The sequence below is a fragment of the Gekko japonicus genome, unplaced genomic scaffold (genome assembly GCF_001447785.1).
Source record: "Gekko japonicus isolate JY-2015 unplaced genomic scaffold, Gekko_japonicus_V1.1 scaffold428, whole genome shotgun sequence".
NCBI lineage: Eukaryota > Metazoa > Chordata > Lepidosauria > Squamata > Gekkonidae > Gekko > Gekko japonicus.
The window spans coordinates 439,098-463,858 of record NW_015165842.1 but is presented as its reverse complement, the minus strand read 5'-3'; the positions used below and the strand labels follow the sequence as shown (position 1 = coordinate 463,858).

At 48.0% G+C, this 24,761-nt stretch overlaps 1 protein-coding gene across 1 annotated transcript in view; it reads right to left on the bottom strand.

Moving 5' to 3' along the window:
* The window catches only part of LHFP (lipoma HMGIC fusion partner), a 32,850-nt gene extending 8,369 nt beyond the window's left edge, over nucleotides 1-24,481 (bottom strand). Inside the window, exons 1-2 of the mRNA XM_015411012.1 lie at nucleotides 24,320-24,481; nucleotides 20,791-21,408 (exon numbers count right to left, since the gene is read on the bottom strand). Coding sequence (XP_015266498.1) covers nucleotides 20,791-21,187 — 397 coding nt within the window. The 5' untranslated portion in view covers nucleotides 21,188-21,408; nucleotides 24,320-24,481. The remainder of the gene's footprint in view (nucleotides 1-20,790; nucleotides 21,409-24,319) is intronic.
* Between the last annotated feature and the right edge of the window lie 280 nt (nucleotides 24,482-24,761).

Sequence of the window (24,761 nt, the reverse complement as noted above, 5' to 3'; positions counted from 1 at the left end):
CTGCCACAGGAGGTGGTGGAGGCTACAAGCATGGATGGCTTCAAGAGGGAATTGGATAAACATATGGAGCAGGGGTCCATCAGTGGCTATTAGCCACAAGGTATAGATAGGAACTCTCAGTCTGAGGCAAGTGATGCTCTGTATTCTTGGTGCTTGGGGGCGGGGCAGCAGTGTGAGGGCTCCTAGTGTCCTGGCCCCACTGCTGGACCTCCTGATGGCACCTGGTATTTTTGACCACTGTGTGACAGAGTGTTGGACTGGATGGGCCTTTGGCCTGATCCAACATTGGCTTCTCTTATGTTCTTATGACTGGTGGTCAATTGTTAGTACATATTTTGCCACCACTGGGTTTTGTGTGTGTCTTTTTTAAAGAATGAGCATAATACACACCATCCTTGCAAGAAATTCCAGAAATGTTAACAGCCTACCGATTCACTAGCAGACAGATTAATATGCAGATCTTTCCCTGTCACAGGTCTGTTTGGTATTCTGCACACACAGTTGTGACACAGCTCTCCCACTGGGGCTTCATGGCAGTCAAGGCTGCTTGAGGAGAACGTGAGGTACGCCTACAAATGTGGGATTCCAGACTGCGTCCCTGCAAAATTGGGAACAGTCTGTTTACCAGATGCCCATTCCTTGTTGATGCAACTATTTACTTGTGAAGGGCTAACAAGTCATGGTAATGGAACGGAGAACACAACGAGCTTAACGTTTTTGCTAGAAATCCAAAAAGAAGCATAATAACAAAGATCCCCAAAGGATTTCAGGAAGGGTACTCGATACCTGGAGAGGGGAGAGAATTAACTGTGAACTGGATTTACTTTTTTCCAAAACAAGATACTGAATTTAGAAGTACGGATTCAGGAAATGAGGAAGAACTGGACATTTGCATTCAAGGGCTTAAACCCTCTGCTCTGTCTTTGTCGGGCAGAATTTTGAGAAGCAAAATCAGAAAAACGCACTCAGGGAAAAGGTCTTGCAGTCTGCCTGCGTCTTTGAGCAGCCAAGGAATTTAGGCAGTTTAGATGGGTTTTCAAGGTGGAAGCTTAGAAGTGGATAAACTGTGTATCCCACTCGCATTACAAACCCACAGATTATTCCTCACAACAGATTACTGCATTACAGGGTTTGGACATCTGGTAGTAATCTAGGAGTAAGGTTTCCCTTGCTCAAAAGCCAAGCCGAAGAGCCAGCGCTGTCCAAAGACGTTTCCGTGGTCATGTGGCCAGCATGACTAGACGCCGAGGTGCACGGAACGCTGTTACCTTCCTACCGAAGCAGTACCTATTTATCTACTTGCAATTTCTTGCTTTCGAGCTCCTAGGTTGGCAGGAGCTGGGGCCAGGGACGGGAGCTCACTCCATCATGCGGCACTCAGGTCTCAAACTACTGAACTCCCAACCTTCTGGTCTGCAGTTCAGCGTCTTAACCACTTGAGCCACCGCAGCCCACACAATCTAGGAGTAAGCCTGTGCAAATACACAAGACACTGAAAGGTATTTTATAAATTTGGAGCTCTGTAATCAAATGGTAACATATGTTGCTTGTCTCAGTTGCATGGACGGTTGCCAACCTCCAGGTAGGGCTAGGGATGTCAGGTCCCTTCTGGGCAACAGACAGGATGGGGGAGGGACCTACCAGGAGCGGGAGGGAGGCCCAGCCAACGTTGTATTGATGCGTCTACGTCACTTCCGACGTTACCCGGAAGAGACGTCATCACACAGTGATGTTGGGGCGACGCTCTGGTATTTGAGCAAAAGCTCTATGGTAAATTTGGCTTCTACCATAGAGTTTTTGCCCAAATACGAGAACATCACCCCAACACTGCCAACATGATGATGTCACTTCTGGGCCATGTCAGAAGTGATGTAGACACATCGTTGCAACATTGACTGGGCTTCATTCTTTTTCCAGGTAAGTCCCCCCCCCACCAGCAGCCAGCTGATCGGCAGCAGGGCGATGGGGCCTGAGGGTGGGGGACCCCTGCCTCCCCTGGGGGGTGGTCTAGCAACTCTAGGTGGAGCCTGGACTTCTCCCAGAACTACAACTGACCTCCAGACTACAGGGTAGGCTGATCAGGTCTCCCATCACAGTGGGAAATCTCCAGCTGTCTCTGATCTCACTTGGCATGGCAGTTCGGGGCGGGAGAAGGAGTGTGATGTCACTTCCAGCGCGAGCCCACAACATGGTACTCTAGAGTCCCCCCAAAACTCTATAATTCCCCCATCCCTGCCCCTTACTCTCCCTGCAATGGCTGGCAACCCACAGAGATTGGTTCCTCTGGAGGCAATGGCAACTTCAGAAGGCGGTCTCTATGGCGTCCCATCCCCAGTGAACTCCCTCCCCTTGGCAAACTCCACCCTCCGCAGGCAGCATCCTGCCAATCACCAGGAATTTCCAAAGTCAGGATTGGAACCTTTACCATAAGCAATTTTCACGGTCAAGCCATTTCCCCATCCCAGGCATCTTTTTATGTCTGAGGTGATCTGCCCATCTTTCCGGATCGATCCTGCTAAACACTATTTTTATTTTTATTACCCCCTGCAAGCTTGGGAAACAACAAGGAATTGTTTCTTTTTCCATTAGGCAAATTGGCCTGAAGCCTCATGAAAAATTTAGTTCCATCTAGATGGGAAAACTTCCAGCACTATTGGCATCACACACTCTGTACTTGGCAAGAATCTCTAGCCTAGGGAAGGGAAATGACCCAGCTATTATCTGATCTGCTGTTTCGATGCAGCTGTATGTATCAGATCACAGCTCTTTATTATTGAAACAATCATTTCTGAACAGCGGGGGCCCAAGAAAGCAAGAATTAATTCAGTAATATGCATTCATGAATTTGAAAATAACACAAGCGGCTCCAGTGGAGGACGAAGGCTGTGCCAGTAATTGCTGAATTGAAAATGTTGTAAAAGGCCCGCTGGCTCTAAAGCTACTATTAAATGAGTTGTACTTTCTGCAAAATGAATGTTAGGACCCCGTAAAGACCCTTGCTTAGTGAATATCAAAGCGATGATTAAAGATTCCGCAATCGCTCATAATTACTTCCCATGTGACCATTGTTCATAAAGATGCTTTACAACAGAAGTGGCTGTTGCAGACCCCGGCAACTCATTAAACCCATAATAAAGGTTACATTTAATACCTTGCTTTTCTCAAATTACAGTCAACTTGGCTAATTAAAACATCTCCTGTACAGTAGAAAGTACAAAAAGCCAGCACTAAACAACGGAGCCTGAGAATCCAATAAAACAGTCACAGTGCAGCAGAATAATTTCATTCAAAATCCCTCTTTAGAAAGAAAAAACCCCCACTCTCTCAAAACTTGAAATGCTGGAAGTCCAAACAGAAGTCCACAAGAACAAGGCCATAAAAGATGAAGATGCCATTTTGTGCCCCACTGCCTAGCACAGGGGTCCCCAACATGGTGCCCCCATGGGCACAGTGATGCCCACCAACACCTTTCCTGGTGTTCTTAGAAAGTGGGTGGGACCAAGTGGGGCGTTTGCTCAGCAAGGCTTCTGATTGGCCTAGGGTTGCCAGGTCCAAACAAGAAGCCAGCAATGGACTTACAAAGGCGCTCCAGGAGAAGGGAGGGAAGAAGCACGACACATCACCCGGAAGTGACATAGGCACGTTGGTGATGTTGGGGGCAATGCTCTGGTTTTTGGGCAAAATTCTATGGTTCGAAGCTAATTCTACCATAGACTTTTACCCAAAAACCAGAGCGCCCCCCCCAATATCCCCAACGTCCATACATCATTTCTGGGTGACGCAGGCACATAGCATTTGGGGTGGTTACTCTCCCCTGCTGGCCAGTGCTGGAGAGAGCTCCAGAAACTGGGGAATCCCCCGCGCGCTGGGGGACCTGGCAACCCTAGATCGGCCACTGTAGATTTCGTTGGCTATGCACATTTTTAAATGTTGCTTTGGCAGCAGCTGCCTTCATAGCAGTGAAGTCAGTGTGTGACTGCAGGTAAGCTGTGGCACCCATTTTGTGGCAGCCATTTTGTAGCTGCACCAGTCAGACTGTGTCAGAATTCCCAATGGGTCGGCAAGCTCGAAAGGGGTTGGGGACCTCTCTCCTGAAAGAGGTCACACAACAGACCAGACCTTGATGTAAGACTTCAAGAAGCCTCGTAAATGGCAAGAGGGTTCATACGAGGAGAGAGCACTATCTCAGATGCACCAAGCCCAAGTCCTTTTAGAGCTTTATAAATCAATACTGGCCCTTTGAATTCTGCCAGGAAACTGGAGAGCTAATGCAATTGCTGCAAAACAGGTTTTATAAGTTCCGTCAGGAAATGGGCCATGGCACTCTACAGTAGTCGCTGCGTCTGAATAAACACTGTCCTGAAGGGCAGCTCATGTGTAGTTGTCTGCAGGAGTTAATCCACACATTCCTCATGCATAGCAGACAGATAAAACCCAGGCCTTTGTAACACAAACAGGAGCATTTTCATCTTCTCTTCCGTTTCCCTAATCCTGAACAGTGTGGATTCCCACAGAAGAGCCACCTGCCGTTTTAAATTCAGGAAATGGCATGTCAATTGATTAAGTAATCAGTTTTTTATTTTAAAGATAGTGGATGTTGAAGGTTAGTGTGCTGGACTAAATTTGGAAGACCTGAATTCAAATCCCTACACAGCCACAAAGATCACTTGAGCCAAATGCTCTTTCTCTGCCAAACCAACCTCACAATGTTGTTGTAAAGATAAAATGGAGGGTGGGAGAACCACATAACCGCCCTGATTTCCTTGGAGAACACACAGGATAAAACTCATCGCCAGATGGTTTTGCAGCCACTCGGGTTTGTAATGCATTATGGGTTTTGCAGTCTTTAAACCACCATAAGCCATCGTTCAGTTATATATTGTATGTATGGGGTTGGTCCTGCCCACAGCCTACCACTCTACTGAACAAAATGTATTTGTCTGTTTGTTCATTCATTCATTAAAACATTTACAGCCCACATTTCCTTCTGGTTCAAGTCTGAAGCCTTCTCCCAAATTAAGTGGCTCTTCCATTGGACAAAGAACCACTTAACTTAGAGGAACGCTTCTTAGGCTGGAGGAACGCTACTTGGAGGATGGTGAGATCCACCCCAACATTTATATTTCATCTTTTGTGATCAAATTCCCAGATGTAAAATACAAATGAAAGGTTCAAACACAAAAAGGGGAGGGGGGGGACAGGATTTGAGTAATGAATCCATCCACACGGGAGTACTGAAGGACGAGAAGGAAGAACAATAGCTTCAAAAGGAATTTATCTAAAATGTACCTCAGCACCAGATGGAAAAGAGCAAACCAAGTTGACTTTGGTTTCTAAGTCTTATTACTACTAGTCTCTCAATATTGATGTAAGTGCCATCAAGTTGCAACTGATTCATGGTGACCCCATGACCAGGCTTTCAAGACAAGCAAGAAGCAGAGGTGGCTTCCTCTGCAGTGTCTTCCTTGGTGGTCTCCCATCCAAATATTGACCCTGCTAGCTTCCGAGATATGCCAAGATCAGGCCATATGACACTGTGCCCCTTTCCCTCCTGGCTGGTCTGTATAATAAAGGTAAAGGTTCCGTTGCTCGAAAGCCAGTCAAGTCCAACTCTAGGGTTGCGGTGCTCATCTCCGTTTCAAAGCCGAAGAGCCAGCGCTGTCCGAAGAAGTTTTCCGTGGTCATGTGGCTGGCATGACTAAACACCAAGGCGCACGGAACACTGTTACCTTCCCACCAAAGTGGTACCTATTTATCTACTTGCAATTTCTTGCTTTCGAACTGCTAGGTTGGCAGGAGCTGGAACTAGAGATGGGAGCTCACTCCGTCATACGGCACACTCGGGTCTCGAACTGCTGAACTACCGACCTTCGACAGCCTGCAGTTCAGCGTCTTAACCACTTGAGCCACTGCAGCTCCCTGTATAATACCACACCACTAATTAGTCTGAAGCTTTCCTCTGGTAACTGCCTCTTCCACTGGAGGCAGAGCCACAGTTGGAGGTCATCTCCTTAGGCAGGAGGAACTTCCTCCTGGCTATGAAAGGATCCGGGACTGAAAAGGCTATATCCTGCGCTATACTTCTGGAGCACACTAAAAGAGCCCTTGATAAAGTTTTTCAGTGTAGTGGTAGTTTTATATGGAACTAGGCAGTCCGCCCATTTAAAAGGTTAAAACCAAACCAGAAACAACTTGGCAGCCTACACAGAGAGCCTAAGATAAAGAGGCATCTGAGGATATGTGACCCTGCATCTCTGAACAAGAATGCAGGCTCCCATCCTGAATGTTCATGGAATGGCATAAATAACCATGAGACTACATAGTGACCCAAATAACCCAGGCTAGCCTGATCTCGTCAGATCTCGGAAGCTAAGCAGGGCTGATCCTGGTCAGTATTTGGATGGGAGACCATCAAGGAAGTCCAGAGGCATTATGCAGAGGCAGGCAATGGCAAACCACCTCCGAACTTCTCCTGCCTTGAAAAACCCAACAGGGTCACCGTACGTCAGCTGTGACTTGATGGCAAAACCATAACATAGTGCTTGCTCACGTACACATCATGGCAAGCCTTAAAATGTTCTGGCCAAGGATAAACATGCCATGTGTTACATGCAGGTTTTCAGCAAAGACACCCACATTTTCAAAGTTTTGGCAGCATGTATGTTTTAGAGATGACTCATGCTGTTGCCCAGAATAAGAACTCGTAAAAATCTATTTGCGATCCACCATGACTATCCATACGTTTTAAATGACTGGTGAATCATATACGTTTGCAGCTCCTTGTAAACTTTTGTTTTCAAATGCATTAAACTCTGCCCTGCACACTTCTTCTCAAGTGATTTCTTCATACCAGCTGTCTTGCTGATTCAGTCTCACCCTTCCACCAAACAGCGGAGAAGAAACAAAGCTCCGGAGAAGAGATACGGATTCTGTTCTGCGTCTCACTTCATAGATAATAAGCTTCCTTGTGTGTGAGGAATAAACCTTGTGAGGAAGAATCTTGTGACCCAATTAGCCAGTTTCTAAACTACACTCCTAGATACAAGAGCTTTCTGCTTGGTAATGGTGTGCTGTTGAGGAAGAAGACACAATAAGAAAAAAAAAGTGTCCGAAAATCAGAGAACTGATTTGAGATTAGGAAACATACAATGAGACTGTGTACATACAAAGTCCCCTGTTCCCAGACCCGCTCTGAACTGTGAGGGACCATGACTGCAAGTCAAAATAATGTTTAGCTATTTTTACCCTGAACAAATAAATTTAAAAAAGGACAGTTCATAGACCATCTAATCCAAACAATACTTCAAAAAGTAGGAATATCCACACATCAGGATCTCAGATATTTATTTATACACCACTTTTCTGTCATTGTCCCCCCCCCCCATATTATCCTCACCAGGGCTTTTTTTGTAGAAAAAGCGCAGCAGGAACTCATTAGCATAATAGGCCACACCCAGCAGCAGAAACTCATTGGCATATTAGGCCACACCCACATGCCTTTCCTAAGCTTGCCCAGGCGCCCTGCGGCCTTCCCTTGAAGGAAAGGGAAGGCAGTTTAAATTGCCTTCCCTTGGCTTGTCTGGGCACCCTGCGGCTGCCAGCCCTTGGACAGGCCGGGGAAGGCATGGGGAGGCATTTAAATGCCTCCCCGATCCTTCCAGGGGCCCCCTGGCCCGCCCGCCTCGGAGTCACTGGGGGGTCGCTCTCCAGGCCTTCCCTCTGTAGCCACACACACAGAGGTTTTGGCTGTAGCGGGTGTGGCCAACTCTGAAGCCAGCTGGAACTCCGTTCCTATGCGTTCCTGCCCAAAAATAGCCCTGATCCTCACAACAAGAACCTTGTGACATGAGTTAGGTTGAGAGAGAGTGACTGGTCCACCTAGCAAGCTTCCACTGCAGAGGAGGGATGTCTGTGCCGCAGGTCCTAATCTAATGCTCTAACCACACTGGCTCTCCACCCATTTTGCCCACCTACTCCAGCAGATGCATCACAGAAGGCTGAAGAACAAGTAGCTACGAATGAACTCAAGCAAACAAGGCACATAAAAGAAGGGTGGGGGGAGATTCTTTGTTCTGCAATCTGTAACGCAATCTGGGGCAAAAATTCCAAATACAACTATCAGATAGGCCTCCCCCGTGAGTCCCCCCCCAGTCAAGTCCCAGCCGACTCAAGGCAACCAGTTAGGCCATAAGCATCAGCAAAACCCAGGGAACTTTTTTTGTGGTGGCACTCCCTGGTACTGAGTACCAGCACCTTTTGCAGGGGCTTTCCCCCAAGTCCTGAAGAGAAGAAGAGATTCGATTTATACCCCGCCCTTCACTACCCAAAGGAGTCTCAGAGTAGCTTACAATCTCCTTTCCTTCCCCCTCCCCACAACAGACACCCTGTGAGGTAGGTGGGGCTGAGAGAGCTCTCTCGAGAACTGCCCTTGAGAGAACAGCTCTGAGAGAACTCGTGACTGACCCAAGGTCACACTAGCAGCTGCATGTGGAAGAGTGGGGAATGAAACCCGGTTCTCCCAGATTAGGGTCCGCGTTCCTAACTACTACACCAAACCAGCTCTGGTGGAAATCGTTGCTACCTTATATACAAGTGGAAGTGGTGTAAAGTACCATCAAGTTGTAGCTGACTTACGGCAGCCAGCCTAGGCCATCCAGGTCAGGACTATATATGAGTATTTAAAAAAGCTGTGACAAAGCCTATTGACAAAGTCAGCCAAAATCACCGGGGGGGGGGGGGAATAAACAGAACTCCATGCAAGCAGCATTTCATCTCTGAATCATGATGTCCCCAAAGTGGGGGTTTCCTAACCTCAGCAGACCATCGCTGAAGCACCACAGTGGAAACGCAACCAAAAAGCCCTTCATAAATCTATACTCACTGCCTTTGTGTGATCTCTGAAAGACTACACCAAGTGCATCTTAGCCCTTGTGGAATACTTCCACAAGCAATTTTCCAATGACAACAAGCCACTTCAGCCAAGCAAACAACAGGCTTTTGAGAGCCAAGGGCTTCCACTTAAAGCCATCCTCTGAGTCAGGAATAGTCCCAGGTAAATTGAGGGGACAATGTATACACGGCTATTGCCTACAATCGGGGTTTTTTCTTGGAGTGTTAGAAACCCCTCTCTATTTTTAAGGATCTCAGCTTTTGATATCAAGGCACAGCAACTGACTGCAAGAAGGCATTATAGTGTGGTGTACCATATATAATTTCCTAGAACATAAAAATATTATTAAATATTTCATAACATTGAACAGAGGACAACACTGGCATAGCTGTAGCACCTCTGTTCTCAAGCTAAGGATCGTTTCCTGAGGTCCTCCTCCCACACAGTTACACATTGCTTAAGGCTTTCCTCCGCCTGCCGAATGGTGTATTCAACTTTTCTGCAGCGGCCTGTTCTTTCCTTCACTGACTGAAAAGCAAATATGGTGTTTCTTCATCTGAGTAAAGAAAATAATCCTTGCCCATTTACTGGAAAGTCATTCCACTTGAGGCTGTTAAAAAAAATAATATTAACTAACATGAACACGTGTTTTTATTTCTCAACTTGCTCTAAGAGCTCTTCTAATTGAAAAGCAGCTAAAGCTGCAATTGCAAGCACACGTAGTAGGGAGTAAGCCCCGCTGAACTCAATGGTTCTTCATGTCTGAGTAAACATGCTTTGGATTGCACCGCAGGAAATGTATACAATAAGATAAATAATATTTTTACATCATGAATACATTGGGCACACACACAACCTGAAACAGCTGGCTGGTTAAAAAACACTGCAAGGAATACCTTTTTCATATATCACTCTCTCAAAATGAGGGCATGAGTTGTACTCCAGAATGGTTAAGCCACTCCCACATTAGCTAAAAAGCTGGAATTTTGTTCCTATGTAGGCCAAGACAGCCAGATTATGAGGAAAGCCTAAAAATAGGACATTTTTACATAGAGCAATCGCAACTTCAAAAATGGTGCGTATTTTATAAAGTCAACAAGTACTCCAGTGTCACACACACAAACCCACAATCCACACAGGACAGAAAGTTGGGCTGTGGCGGTTCAATTGTCCTTAGCACCTGTGAATGAAAGGGGTGGTGATGTCCAATAGCACCCAAATATATGTGGCTCTATGAATTTAAGGAGCTGCAGTGGCTAAAATGGTTAAGACACTGAACTGCAGGCTGTGGAAGGTCAGTAGTTCAGCAGTTCGAGACCCGGGTGCCGCATGATGGAGTGAGCTCCCGTCTCTAGTTCCAGCTCCTGCCAACCTAGCAGTTCGAAAGCAAGAAATTGCAAGTAGATAAATAGGTACCACTTCAGTGGGAAGGTAACAGCGTTCCGTGCGCCTTGGTGTTTAGACATGCCGGCCACATGACCACGGAAATGTCTTCGGTCAGCGCTGGCTCTTTGGCTTTGAAACGGAGATGAGCACCGCAACCCTAGAGTCGGACTCGACTGGCTTTCGAGCAAGGGAACCTTTACCTTTATGAATCTGTGAATGCATTTTTATATAAAGATACTAGGGAATAACTAATTTACGTTGAAACTGTTAGTATACTTCTTGATGACCCAGAGCCCTGAAATTTGGTACTTCATAATCCAAGATACCCTGATTACTAAAGCCGAAGGAAAGACCTCAAAACCATGAAAACAAAGTGCACCACAAAATAATTAAGATGCTTCTAAGTAATCCAGAAAGCTGAAAATTGAGTATACAAGCAGCGTAAGAAATATAGATTACCAGAGGAGTCCAGAAATTGAAAAACTCTTTATACCTGGGATGCAGTTTTCCTCATAAAAATGGTTGGTATTTCTATATATACTAGTGGGGGGTCCACAAGGACGTATGGGGTGGGTCTCATTTTCCCTTCCCTGGCAGCCCCAATAGCCTCTCCCCTTTCCTGTTTCCTTCTCTCATTCTCATCCCCCAGTCAACCTACTGTTGGTGTTTTCCACATGGGGACGGGCTTTTGTGGCTTACCTGTGGATTCAGTTCTCAGAGCTGGAATAGATGAATTACTTTCCCCCATTATTTTTCTATGACAAGCAGCAAGGGGAGTGTGGGAAAGAGGGAGGGAAACTTGTATTCTCCCTCATAGGGAAGAAAAGCAGGCATAATAACTTGGCCTGTCTTCCTTTCCTACCCGGCCCTAAGAACAGCTGAGGGGAACATCTATGAGGAAAACAGAGCAGAGGGGAAAGGACTGAAAACCTTTCCCCTGCACTGTGGCTCAAATCCAAATCCCCCTTTACTTTTTTGCAGCGCTAAAAAATGTCAAGACAAAAGACATTGTATCATAGTTCTTCCATGTAGTATATCATTCAATCCTCAGGATAACTACTGCTTTACAGGCCCTGTTCACACGAGACGTTTTGGGCCGGGAGGGGGACGGATCGGGCCCGCATCAAACGGGCGCGATCACACAGCAACATCTGGCAATCGTGCCATGGCCGTCCCCGATCCGTCCCAACCGCCCAAAACGCGCATCAAAGAAGAACCACCTACCTGGGTGGTTCAATTGAATGGGCCGCGGCAAATGCAGCCGTGGAATCGCCGGCGCGTCTTTTCACCAGCGCATCCCCTGCCCCCTGCTGTACTGCGCATGCTCGAGCATGCGCAGTTCGGCATCCTTCCCCTCCCACTGGTCTCTTCCTCCCCGGCATCTGATCGTGCCGGGGAGCAACGGAGCGCGGCTAACGGGATCCGTGGGATCCCGCCGCGGCGTTTAAAAGCCGCGCTTCACCCCCGTGTTTTCCCTGCCGTGTGGCAGGGGCCACAGTCTCACATTCATTGTTGCTAACTTGCATTACAACTCTTCTCATGCTGTTATTTCCATTCAGGCTTGGGATAAGAAGTATCTTTGGGGAATGGAGCATGCAGGCACATTGGAAGAAGAATAGACCACAAAGACTGGGATACATGGGGAAAAGGTTGGGTGCATACGGGGTGAAAGGTAAGGGGGCACACACTGGAATGAAAGAGGGTTTGGGAAACAATGGATTTGAAGGGAGGGGACAAACTGGAGGGCATATTTGGGGAGTAAGGATCACACATCCCTGAGGTAAGGAATGAGAGAACCGGGTCATGTACGAGGAACAGAGGTGGAATAAATAAGGAATTCAAACGCTTCACTAAGAGGTCATGGGAAGCAACTCTGAAAGGTCCCCTCCGCCCACCCGCACTGCCTTGGCTGGAAAAATCAAGAGAATACAAAAAAACTAGCATGTTGGCAGCAGCTGCTTGTAGGAAGGCATCCATATTTTTATATTCTCTCTCTGGCACCCTCCTACTCCCCCTTTCAACAAACTACATTAAAGGCTTTCCTTGTCTGACTCTCGGGGGTCTCAGACAGGGATCCAGAGAGCCTACGTGAGGTGAAGGGGCTTGTGAGAGAAGGCCATGCCTCACAAGGGACTGCGGTGTTGGTTACCATGGGAGCCAACCACAACACAGCTATTTGTTCACACAGCCAGTGTACTCCCACAGCTGCACAAAGCGTGGCCTTGAAAGATGGCAACACAGCCAAGCAACTTCCGGGAAGTCTTGCTTGACAAAACAGAGACTCGTGGCACAATTCAGACATCACAACCAAACTGGGTTTTGCTTGTGATGGGCACAAGGTTGCCAGGTCCACTGGAGGTGCTGGCAGCGGGATGGGGGGGGGAACGTTCCGGGAGCCGGAAGCAGCACCCCTGACATGCCAACACCACCGGAAGTGACATCATGTGCCGTGCGTACATCACCTGAAAGTGGCACAGGCACCCTGTGCAACATTGCTGTTGGCGGGGGTCCTCCCACCAGCCAACTGGCCAGCAGTGGGCAGGAGTCCGCAAAACCAAGCAATCCCCCGCCCCCAACTGGAGAATGGCAACCCAAGATGGGCACAAGCCTGGTTAATCGCAGGCTCCCTCTCTCCTTGCCTTGCATGGTGTCGAGCCTTCAACCTAACTCTAATTTGTCATGAACACAAGTGCCTTGCTCAACTGGTGTTAGCTTATTTCCAAGTCACTATGGGGCACAACGAGCGATATGATTTTTAACAAGTCGGCCTGACTAGCTTTTCCTGCAGCCAAACAGCAGCTGTGGGGAACAACTTTTTAAAAGTATAAGGGGTGCAATTTGGCTGAAGACCACAGTGCAGGGGGAGGTGGGGCTCTTGCTTCCCCCCCCCCAACGCCATTTTCCCTAGCTGAAACAGCCCAGGGAGGGAAGTTATTTGCCCCATTTTGAAGCATGGAATGCTATGCATACAGCTCCAAAGTGGGGCAAATAATCCCCCTCAGGACCACTTCAGCTTGGGAAAAACAGCACACGAGGAAGGCAGAAGCCCCTCTCCCCCCTTGCACCATGGTTCTGAGCTGAACTGGGCCCCACAGACTTTTAAAAAGCTGTTCCCTCCCACTGCTGTGTGGCTGTATGGAAAGAGACTCAGGTCATTTTAAATTATATCAAGTAGTTTGGCCCCTACAATACAATCCTAAGCAGAGTCACCCCCTTCTATATCCATTGGAGTCACTGAGTTTATAACTGTGCTTATAACTGCACTGTAGGGTTTCTAACCACGTCTTTGTTTTCCTCTGTATTAGGAATTTTTCATTTATTTTTATTTAAGGAATTTATAGGTCACCTCTCCTGAGAACCGTTCAAGGCATCTGGCAACGAATCCCCGGATAAAAATCCTAGTTACAGGGAAAGAAATGAAATGCAGTTGTTTAGAGCGCTCTCCTTCAGACATGAAAACCAACTGGAAGACTGAAGGCAGCACACTGTACCAGAAGAAGGGAAAAAGAAGTGTGAGCCAGCAATTAACCACGTCCATGCCAACAAAAAAACTTTCAAATATTTACAGTCTTGCTTCATTTGTTTTGAAACTACTCACTGTACCTGTGGAAGTTGAAATCCACCACCTGAGACCAATGCGCCCACGGCGGAAAGAACTGCACATAACCAGAGCTATACTTGTGCTACATAAGAAGTTTTCTCTTCATAGACATAATTGTTCTTTGAACTCTTTAATTTTTAAAGTCTTTATTAACTTTATTATACCTGTTCAGATTTCTTACTCAATTTGTTTGATTCAACTGGTTTCAATTAAAAGCACATTTCTGATGGTAACTGGTAATTCGTCTCCCTCACCATTGGAATGAAATTATCAGGGATTCCACAACTCACTTAAGGGTTTCTCCAAATTTTAGGCAGACAAATGTTCCTGCTTTATAGATAATTAAAATTCTCACTTGCACAGCAGGTACAGGGAGACTTGGCAGTATTGGCAAGTGACTTTTCCTACTTCCCGGGAACCAGAAGCAGGTGGTGGGTTCATCTCCCTTATATATAAAAGCCGAATGGTGGTGGCACTTCTCTAAAACATTCCACACGCTCCAGAATTGGTTGGCGCCCTGGTGTGTCACTCAGAATCTGTCCCTATCCACTGGCTGCATTGCTTGAGTCTCGCCTCCAACATTCTAAACAGTTTGCTGTTTCTCTCCCCCCCATAGCCAGTCAGAACACAGGTTATTTGCATATGCAGCCTCAATGGCCTTTGCCTCGGAACACAGAGGTTGTTTGCATATGCGACTTGATTGGCTTTTGCCCCTAACATTCTAAACAGTTTGCTGTTCTGAGGTAAAATGTATCCAATCTCTAGGTGAGGGGTGGAGATCACTCAGAATTACAACTGCTTTCCAGATGGCAGAGATCACTCCCCCTGGAGAAAATGGTGGGCTCTGTATACTTATATGCTGCTGAGGTGGCCCCTGTATGACAGCCAATGTGACGTAGCAGTCAGGGCTTCAGAGCATGGGAGAGGCTGCAGGTGTGTGTGGGGGGGGTGGAAAGCTGAAGAGTGAGGGGGAAATAAAGGTAGGTTGATGATTGGCTGGGAAGGAGATAGGGTTGCCAACTCCAGGTGGGAAATTCCTAGAGATGTGAGGGATGGAGCCTGGAGAGGGTGAGGTTTCAGGAGGCGTGGGACCTCGGACAAGTACAAAGCCATAGACTCCACCCTCCAAACCAACCATTCCCTTCTGGGGAACCATCGCTGCCAATTTCCAGGTGAGGGCTGGAGATCACTCAAAATTACGACTGTTCTTTAGATAGCAGAGATCAGTTCCTCTGGAGAAAATGGTAGACTCAGTGTCATTATACCCTGCTGAGGTCGCCACAGCAAACTGACACTGAGTGTCCAAGGCCGGGGCAACCGCCCAGAGCCTCTTTCTAGAGCTCGTTGTATTTATTTGCACAACGAGCCTTTTTCCTAGTTTTTAAATAAAACAGAAAGCAAAAAAGCAAAGAAAGCTAAACTCCTGTCTTGACTCATTACACTCAGCTGATTTCACTATTTCCTCTCTGCCCAGATGACTTCTGGTATCACACACACCAAAAAAATGCTTTAAGCACCAGAGTATGATATGGAAAAGAGAAGGATTTAGTTTCTTTGAACTTCATGCAACTGTTTTAATATTACCCCCCCCCCCCCAAATCCTTCAGCTTTCTTTACATGTGAATGGGAAACCACTTGCCATGTTTCTCTTTGCTGGGACTAACAGGAGCAGTGGGAGCAGTGGGTGTGGGTGATCTGTATTGGAGAAACGATGTACCGCTCTTACATGGATTAAAGACACAGAGAGATCTCTGATCTCTCCCACACAGATCCATCCTTATCCCAGATCTCTTACTTTTTATCTGGTTTGGTCCTGCCTCTCATGGGTGAGGAGCAGCTGGAAAGTATTTGCCTCCGTTCTATTATCCCTCCCAATTTGCCCCGCTGCAGCATGTCTGCCTGCCTTCCAGAGATCCCAAGCAATATTTGCCTTTCTTTGCTACAACTGCATGTCCAGTCATGCAGAGGAGAAGGGGCAACATAGCACAGACTCCTCTGTGCCTCTATCCCTGCAGTGCCTGCCTTCCAGGGAATACGAACAAAATGGCATGCATCCAACCCCACGTGGAAGGAGAGCTGCTTAAGATACAGAATGGGAGGGACTTGGCTTGACAGCAGCACATGTGAAAGGGATCTAGGTGTTCTGGTTGATCACCACACTTTTTGGGCACCACACTTTAGGAAGCATGTTGACAAGCTCGAGCGTGTCCAGAAGAGGGCAACCAAGATGGTGAGAGGGTTGGAATCCAAGTCTTATGAGGAAAGGCTGAAAGAGTTGGGTATGTTTAGCCTGGGAAAGAGAAGGCTTAGAGGAGACATGATGGCAGTCTTCAAGTATTTGAAGAGCTGTCATATATAAGATGGAGCAGGTCTATTCTCTCTTGATCAGGGGTCATTTCATAGAAAAAGAGCTAGGGGAACTCATTAGCATAACTCATTAGCATATGCCACACCCCCTGACATCAAGGGCCCGGTGGTGGACCTGCAAGGCCGGCGGGAGTGCGAGGAAGCCCCGCCAAGGCCCTCCCTGGCCCCAGGCAGGCAGGGGTGGGGAGAGGTGGGGAGGAAGCAACTTACCCTCCCTCTTCTCCTGCCTCCTCCTGGCTGAATGAGGGCTGGAAGCCGGGCAGCCGGAAGCAGGGGGCGGGGCTTCATCGTGTGCCCCGCCCCCTCGCACCTCACCCGGGGAACTGCGATCCCCCGCGTTCCCCCCCGAAATGACCTCTGCTCTTGATCCAAATTGCAAGACTAGATCTAATGGGTGGAAATTACAAGGGAATCGATACCGGCTAAATATCAGGAGACCTTTCTTAACTGTAAGAGTGGTTGAGCAGTGAAACAGACTGCCTCGGGAGGTGGTGGATGCTCTTTCACTGGACGTTTTCAAGCGGAGGCTGGACGACCATCTTTTGGGTATGTTGTAGGGCTATCTTTCGGCTATGCTCCTGCAGAGTGCAGGGGTTTGGACTAGATGACCTGCAAGGTCCCTTCCAACTCTAACATTCTATGATTCTAAGCTGAAGAAAGGCTTATTAGCCTGCTGGGGCAAGGGCTCAAACTTTGCTCAGCGGAGGAGCAGGATTCATCCTAATGTTTCCTACAGGCATGCTGCCTACTACAGGGGGGGAGGAGGGCAAAATGTATCCTTTGCCTCTATCCCAGTCTGCAGTCCCTGCCTTCTTAGAGTAAGCCCAAACCTTTGTCCCTGGCAGGCAAGCAATGCAGCAGCAGAGCAGAGGACACACTAGAAAGTAAACAGGATCTGCTTTTGCTAATACAGAATCAAACAAGTACAGTAATTGGTGGAAAATAGTGGAATCGCCATGCATGAAAACACCTACAGGGACAATCCCCTTTAGTGGGAATACCTGCTAACTCTTCTGGTTGACAGACGTCACCGTCAGATCTGCTCCCATGGTCCCTACCTGCTGCCGCTGCCTCAAGCAATCATCAAAAGCAGAGAGGGAGGCACCAGAACAATGCTCACTTCTAAAGATTATTGACTGTACTTTTTAGTAACTTCTTTAGTTATATTAACTATACGATAGAGGGACTCAATCTGGATCTTGACTGGTTACTTTTAGAATGCACTAACGATTAAGCTACGCCTAGATTAGATTAAACAACCCCGTTTAAATTATAAAAGATCAGTAGCATCAATACAAGTTTCCTGATTTCAATCACACCTCTCTCTCTCTCCAGAATGACTGTGAAAAAAACTATATAAAGTGTACTTTATACATCAGCATCAGTGGAAATGAAAGAGCAGGAAACCAACACATTCTGCTATTTTAGTGCCATCCCTCCCCCTTTAAAAAAAAAAATTAGTTAGCACTTCCACAAGATGCTGAAGAAATCCCCTTCCTTTCCCCACACTGTGCACAATTCTCTGCAAGTTCCCACTTGTACAATGCAACTGGGGACTGTGCATATCTTGTGTATCACACTTGCATACATTTTGTACCGATGTTCATTTCTTTGCGCTTTTCCATGTTGTGAAGCCAGAAAAATGACTCATGGTTCAAAGCTGTGTTTCCCAAATACTACCATAGGGCTTTTTGTTCCTTCTGCCTAATGCATAGGGGAGTGAAGGATAAAGCATCATCTTGCCAGGATCTTTACAACGCTGTGTGCTGATTGGTGCTTTTCATTCTACTGTCGTTATTGGTGTGGTCTGTGGGCAGTGTCTCAAGCAGAGGGCACCTGTACATTTAACTGCATCTCAGTGGGACCAGCAGTCACAGCTGATGCACTTGTTATTCTTGTGACACCGTTAGCCTGCCAAAGAGAGAGCACAGGATACTGACTAATTTGCATAATTGCACTTAACAGCAGCCATCTTAACTGGGCCGTAAGGCTGGGCTGCCCATCTATTTAGTGAACAGGGCAACTGGGGGGGGGGGGATGCCTACCACAATGTGTAAGTCCACATAAAGGAAACAAACCACAAGCTAGATTCATATATGAGCTACTATATCGACCAACCAGAATTGCAAGTCCCTTAATTCTTGTGAAACAAAACGAATTAGGCAATAAAATGGATGATTAAATAAATGGGTGGGATATAAGGAATGGGTGGAAAGGGGGGGAAGCCAATCCAAATATCCAAATATGAATGAAAAATCTGTACACATGGTTAAAAATATGAAGATACTACAAGGAGGGGGGGGTAAAATGATTGTATAATGATTTAATGTAAGATAATGTATATAAGCTTCAATAATAAATAAATAAAAATTCAAAAAAATAAAAATAAAATAAAATGGATGATTTAGTGATATGGTCGCAGCTGCATTAACAAAGTCCACTTCCTTTGAATTTCAGCGCCTTTCCAAAGAGCATGTCCCGAGGCTTCCTGTTTGTCCAGAAAACATAACTTCAGAACTGTCATACTGGCACAACATACTGATCCACTGGTACAACAGTGTAGGATTAGACTACAACGCCACTGCTGCTGTCCCGTAAGAACTTGACTCTAACCTCTAATTTTAATAACTGTAATGACTGTCAATCACAGATGCAGAAAAAAATGTTAGGGCACCTTTCTGTGAACTAAAGAGTTGAAATCTGACACACACGCAGTCCAGAGGAAACTCTCAAAATGGTACCCTTTTACATCTAACGGTAATGAAATCTACCAACAGTAATGAAATCTACTGCACAACTGAGGGAAGTACTCAAGCACAGAGCAAAGAAAAAAACTAATGAAGCAACAGGGCCTCCCCACACACTTTAATCAGCTGGGGAGGGGATTTTCAGTGACAGACAGGCACACGCACCTATACTTCCTGAATGGAAGCTTTATTTACCAGAACTCTGTGGCTAGCTATGCCGCCACCAAAGCTGCCATACAGAGATCTTGGGTGTGTGTGTGTATATTTTAAGTGTCCTGAGAAAGCAGGCAACAACACAACTCTTGACAACCCAATGCCAATTTCCTCTGTTCTATGATCCCTAATGCACCTCAAGATTTCTGCACAAGACCCGCTTTCATAAGAACAGACAATATGGACATTTTCACAGATCTGGTGTTTCTTCCCTCAATAGCAGCTGCAGAGGGTGAAAAAAGAGAGCACTTAAGGGAGAAGAACACAAAGAAGTGAGGACTGCTGCCACAACACTGGAAAAGCTACAATTAAAACCATATGGTCAGGGATGGTAAAACGAGTACAGAGCTGAAAAGACTTAACAGGCCTTTGTGGCAATTTAAAGGAGGGGGAAACCATTTGTGTGGGATTCACTCTCAAAGTATAAGGACTGCAGTCCCGAATATACTGATTAGTGGACGAGTCTCACCCAAATCATTTGGACTTACTTCCAGGTAAACATTAGAACTGGATGGGGACTCAAATGCTTTCCCCTGCATGTAATGGGGGGGGGGGGATACGACAGAGCTGGACGCTATAACTCTGAAGTAGTTTTTCCTCCCACACTATCAACGGAACATACAACAGACTAGTAGTTTTTAAGCCCTTCAAGACACAAGGAGCTGCAAGTATACAACACCAGAGTCATGTGACAGGAAGAGAACCAGCCGAGATTATGACCTCAGTGGTTTCAAAGCTGGGACTGTGGGCAGAATACAGAAAGAACTGGGGACAGGAAACAAAAACTGAAGACCAGGAGGCGTATCATGGTGAGGAACAAGCCAAAGGTCAGAGCCATGGCAGAATCTTCTGTTCTACGGAGTGACCTTGTCTCACTGTCCTGCTGCTCTTCTGAGTGCGCATGCAAAGAGAAGCGGGAGATGTGGCGCGCTCTGGCTCTCTGTGCACAGACACTAGCAACACAGACCTTCCCCCTTCTCCCCCCCAAAAAGCAAAAAAAAAGGTGGCAGTTCGACAGGGGTTCATGGCCCACCTGAGGGCCCCAGCCCAAGTGATGACCACTGCAAGAGAGTACTGGAACGGGAGAAACTTGTTCATTTGGACTTTCAGAAATCAAATCCCAGCACTTTATGAAGCTGACACCAAAACTGACTGTTCTAGACATGACTAGTCATTTCCCCTCCGCTGTTATCTTCCTCCCTAAATATATTCGTAACCATTGTTCCCTGTAAGCTGAGTTAGTGTGAGCTAGCTCACAGTTTTTTAGCCTCTGGCTCACACAATTTTGTCTTAGCTCAGGAAGGATGGCTCCAGAGCAAACAAGTTTATGCAGTAGCCAAATCACCTGCTCATAACTTTAACGCCAGGAGCTCACAAAGTAGAATTCTTGCTCACAGGACTTCACAGCTTAGAGGGAACATTGTTAACGTGCAGCAAGTGCAAGATCTAGCAGAAAAATTAACGTGAGCGTATAATTTGACCCTAAAAAAAAACAAGCGAGCAAGTGTACAGAGAACAACAGACGTACTGTGCATCCAGGCGGGCAGGAAGTGGCCCCACAGGGTCAAAAGTTTGCAGTTACTCACCTCCCAAGAATTGGATGCCTCCGGCAACCCTGCCCACAGCCCTGGAGATAAGCTCGGTCACACAGCATCCCATGAGGGCAGTCAGGGCCACCAGGAGGAGAAGACCACAGCCCAAGCCCGTCACCACCGTGCAGATCCTCCACTCCACGCTTGGAATGGCCTGGAAAGAGGCGTAGCGTCCGCACTGCTCCACCATCACGGTGATCTGGCGGCTCTCGTCTCGCACCGGGTAGGAGCATCTGCGGAAAGTGCCGAACGACACCGACTTCTCCAGCTGAGATCCCAGCAGCCAGTAAGGCATGAAGAACCCCACGCAGGAAACACCGGCGCAGAGGAAGGAAAAAAATGCCCAGATCACTCCAGCACAAGTGAGACTAGAGGCCATCTTCCCAGTCATAGCTATTAACGGCAGTGAAGAGGTGCCTGAGGGGGGGACCTAATTCTTGGTGTGCTGCTTGGATTAGAAGAAGACTGGTGAGGTCTTTAGTCCCAATAACGCCGCAGTCCGACAGAATCTTCCCTAAGAGCCACTGTGTTTGATTCTTGTATCATTGATCTTAAAAATGTGGCAGAAAGTTCTCTCGCTCTCCTCGGTCTTTTGTCCCTTCCGAAAGGTAGCTGCAGAGATTCAGAAGGAATTGGGGGGGGGGGGGAGCAGAACACATTACATTTTATTTAGGATCTCTCATAAACAGTTTTCCACAGAGGCCCAAACCCAGCAAACAAAGCCGTTTAGCCAACAATGCAGCACGACAAAATAAAAACATGCAACCTGCACCTTCTACAGTAAGGTACAGAATACAGTAGGGCAGAGAATCCAGCAAAGGGGGCTGACTGTTTCCCCTAAGCTGAGTTAGTGTCAGCTAGCTCACAGTTTTTTAGCCTCTGGCTCACACATTTTTTTTCTTAGCTCAGGAAGGATGGCTCCAGCGCAAATTTATTTCTGCAATAGCCAAATGGCTCACTCACAGCTTTAATGCCAGTGGCTCACAAAATAGAGGTTTTGCTCATAAGACTCCACAGCTTAGAGAGAGCATTGTTAATCCATTTGAAATGTGGCGCTGGAGGACAGTATTACAGATACCATGGACTGGCCCAAAAAAACACAAATAAATGGGTCCTAGACAGGGGTCATTTCGTAGAAAAAGAGCTAGGGGAACTCATTAGCATAACTCATTAGCATATGCCACACCCCCTGATATCAGGGGCCCGGTGGTGGACCTGCAAGGCCAGCGGGAGTGCGAGGAAGCCCCGCCAAGGCCCTCCCTGGACCCAGGCAGGCAGGGGTGGGGAGAGATGGGGAGGAAGCAACTTACCCTCCCTCTTTTCCTGCCTCCTTCTGGCTGAATGAGGGCTGGAAGCGGGGCGGCCGGAAGCAGGGGGAGGGGCTTCATCATGTGCCCCGCCCCCCTGCACCTCACCCGAGGGAACTGCGTTCCCCCGCGTTCCCCCCCGAAATGACCTCTGGTCCTAGATCAAATCAAGGCTGAACTCTCCCTAGAAGCTAAAATGACTCAACTGAGGCTATTGTACTCACATTATGAGAAGGCAAGGGTCACTAGAAAAAGACCATAACACTAGGAAAATCTGAAGGTAGCAGGAAAAGAGGAAGACCCAACATGAGATGGATTGACTCCGTAAAGGAAGCCCCGGCCCTCAGTTTGCAAGACCTGAGCAAACCTGTTAATGACAGGACGTCTTGGAGGACATTAATTCGCAGGGCCGCCAGAAGCGACTTGACAGCACTTCTCACACACACACACACACACACCGAGCTGAGGAAGAGGCCATGACTCTGTGGTAAAGCTTCTGCTTTGCATGCAGAAGGTTCCAGGTTCAAGGCCCACCATCTCCAGTTAAAAGGTGACATGTACGGAAGACCTTCCAGAGACCCTGGGGGGCTGCTGTCAGCTGGAGCAGACAACACTGACCTTGACAGATAGTCCAGTGGTCTGACTCAGTAAAAAGCAGCTTCACATGAAGACGAGGGCAGGAGGAAAGAAGACTGCGGACTGAGTTAGGCCAGGGTTACCAAATCCAACCAAATCCAGCATGTTGCTGTCCCAATAGTGGGACAGGGAAATATTAGTCAGAACAGTCTCTCTCCCCCTCCGCTGCCGCATACCCCCACTGCGGTCTGCCCACTGACCTGGAAACATAACCCCAAAAACCAGACTGGCCTGTTCCTGTGTCTTTAGCAGCTGCCTGATGTGCAGAAATCAGCCAGTGAAGCCCTTCATAGTACAGAGATGATGAGCAAGCTCACCTACTCCCATCTGTGCGTTGTGCGGCTGTTAAAGGCAGAAGTGAAGTGGCCGGTTGAAGAAGAAAAGTTGGTTTTATACACCGGCTCTTCACTACCCAAAGGAGCGGCTTACAATTGCCTTCCCTTCCTCTCCCCACAACAGACACCCTGTGAGGTTGGTGGGGCTGAGAGAGCTCTGAGAGAACTGCTCTTAAGAGAACAGCTCTGAGAGAACTGTGACTGACCCAAGGTCACCTAGCTGGCATTTATGTGGATGGGGGATCAACCTGGTTCTCCAGGTTAGAGTCCCCACCCTTAACCACTACTACACCAAGCACGAGAAGTTGGGAACCTTCCAGAGAGCCTGCCTGCTATAGAGACAAAGACATTTCTGGGTTGTATGTAAATAAAAGGCTAATGGCTAAGGGGTATTTCTCACGGCTGGCACAATTAGGAAACAATGAAGTGGAGAGAGAGATGGTCTGGGCAGCTGGTAATGCACCTTGTTGCGCTGCTCTGGATCATGGGCAGGGGAATAAGCGGTGCCCTGGTCTTGCAGGCCGATTCAGGAAAGAAAGGTCTTAGACGCTCCTGCATTTCTTCACAAACAGGAAACCAATTAAACGGGTCCAATGTATTGATCCTCACCCAAAGCCCGGTGAGGAAGTTGAGAGGACAGAGCCTGGCAAAACTGGTAGGAAAATGTGACTGCTCCAAGCTAAGTGCTTTCCTCCTAAAATGAAGCCAAAGGGCCCATCCCATGAAGAAGAATCTCTCTCGCACAGTCAGGGGGTGTCGGTTGCGAGTCCCCACCCCCGATTCTGAGCGCCTCCTCCCTCGTTTCAAAGCGATCTGAAGAATGGGAAAAGCGTATTTGTAAGAAACGCTCGGTAAGGAAACCCAAGTGCAAGTCTTGCGGGCGCGCTGTCAATGCGCGGAGTTGGGGGGGGGGGGAGAGACACCCCCAAAGCGATGAGTCACAGCCTTTCTCCGGCGCGCTCCGATGCCAACACGCGGTGCCAACCTGCCGTGCCTGCCATGCCGGACTTGGTGGGAAGTTTGCTCCCCGCCTGTCCCCCCACACCCCATCCTACAAAGGGGGGGGTGAAGCTGGAGGAGCCTGGCAGGAAGGGGGGGACGGAGCGAGCCCATCCCCTTTCCCCGCTTCAGGCGGGCAGCGCAGCCCCTCCCTGCCATGCAGCCTGGCTTTCCTGGGGCCCGGGAAACCGGCGCCCGGGATCGGGATCCGCCCTGCACGCCCCCCCCTTGCCGGCGCCTACTCACCTCCCGTCTCGGATCCGGCCCGGCCACGCATGGAAGCTGCGAAGCGGCCTTTCTCCAGCTGCTGGGCAAAGCGAGGCAGCGGCTTGCCCGGGGAAGCAGCAGCACCAGCAGCTACCCGCCCCTTTGCAGCCACCGCCGGGGCTGCTCCGCCGTGGCGCTCAGCTCTCTAACCCGGAGGAAGAGAAAAGGGGGAAGGGCCAGGCGGGTCCCAAAATCCCAGCGTGGGGAGCTCCGCCCCCTGCCGGACCGGGAGAGAGAGGAGGGGGCGCCTCGCGCGAAGCCTTGTAAGGCAAGAAAGGAGAGGCGCAGACACAACAGAGGGGAGCGCATCTTCGACGCGCAGGGCCGCGGCCGAGGGGGGAGGGGGGGATGGTTTGCTTTGAGGGGTCTCTTACGATAAGGGAAATCATTTTTAAAAGAATAGCCCGCCTTTTCCTTTTGT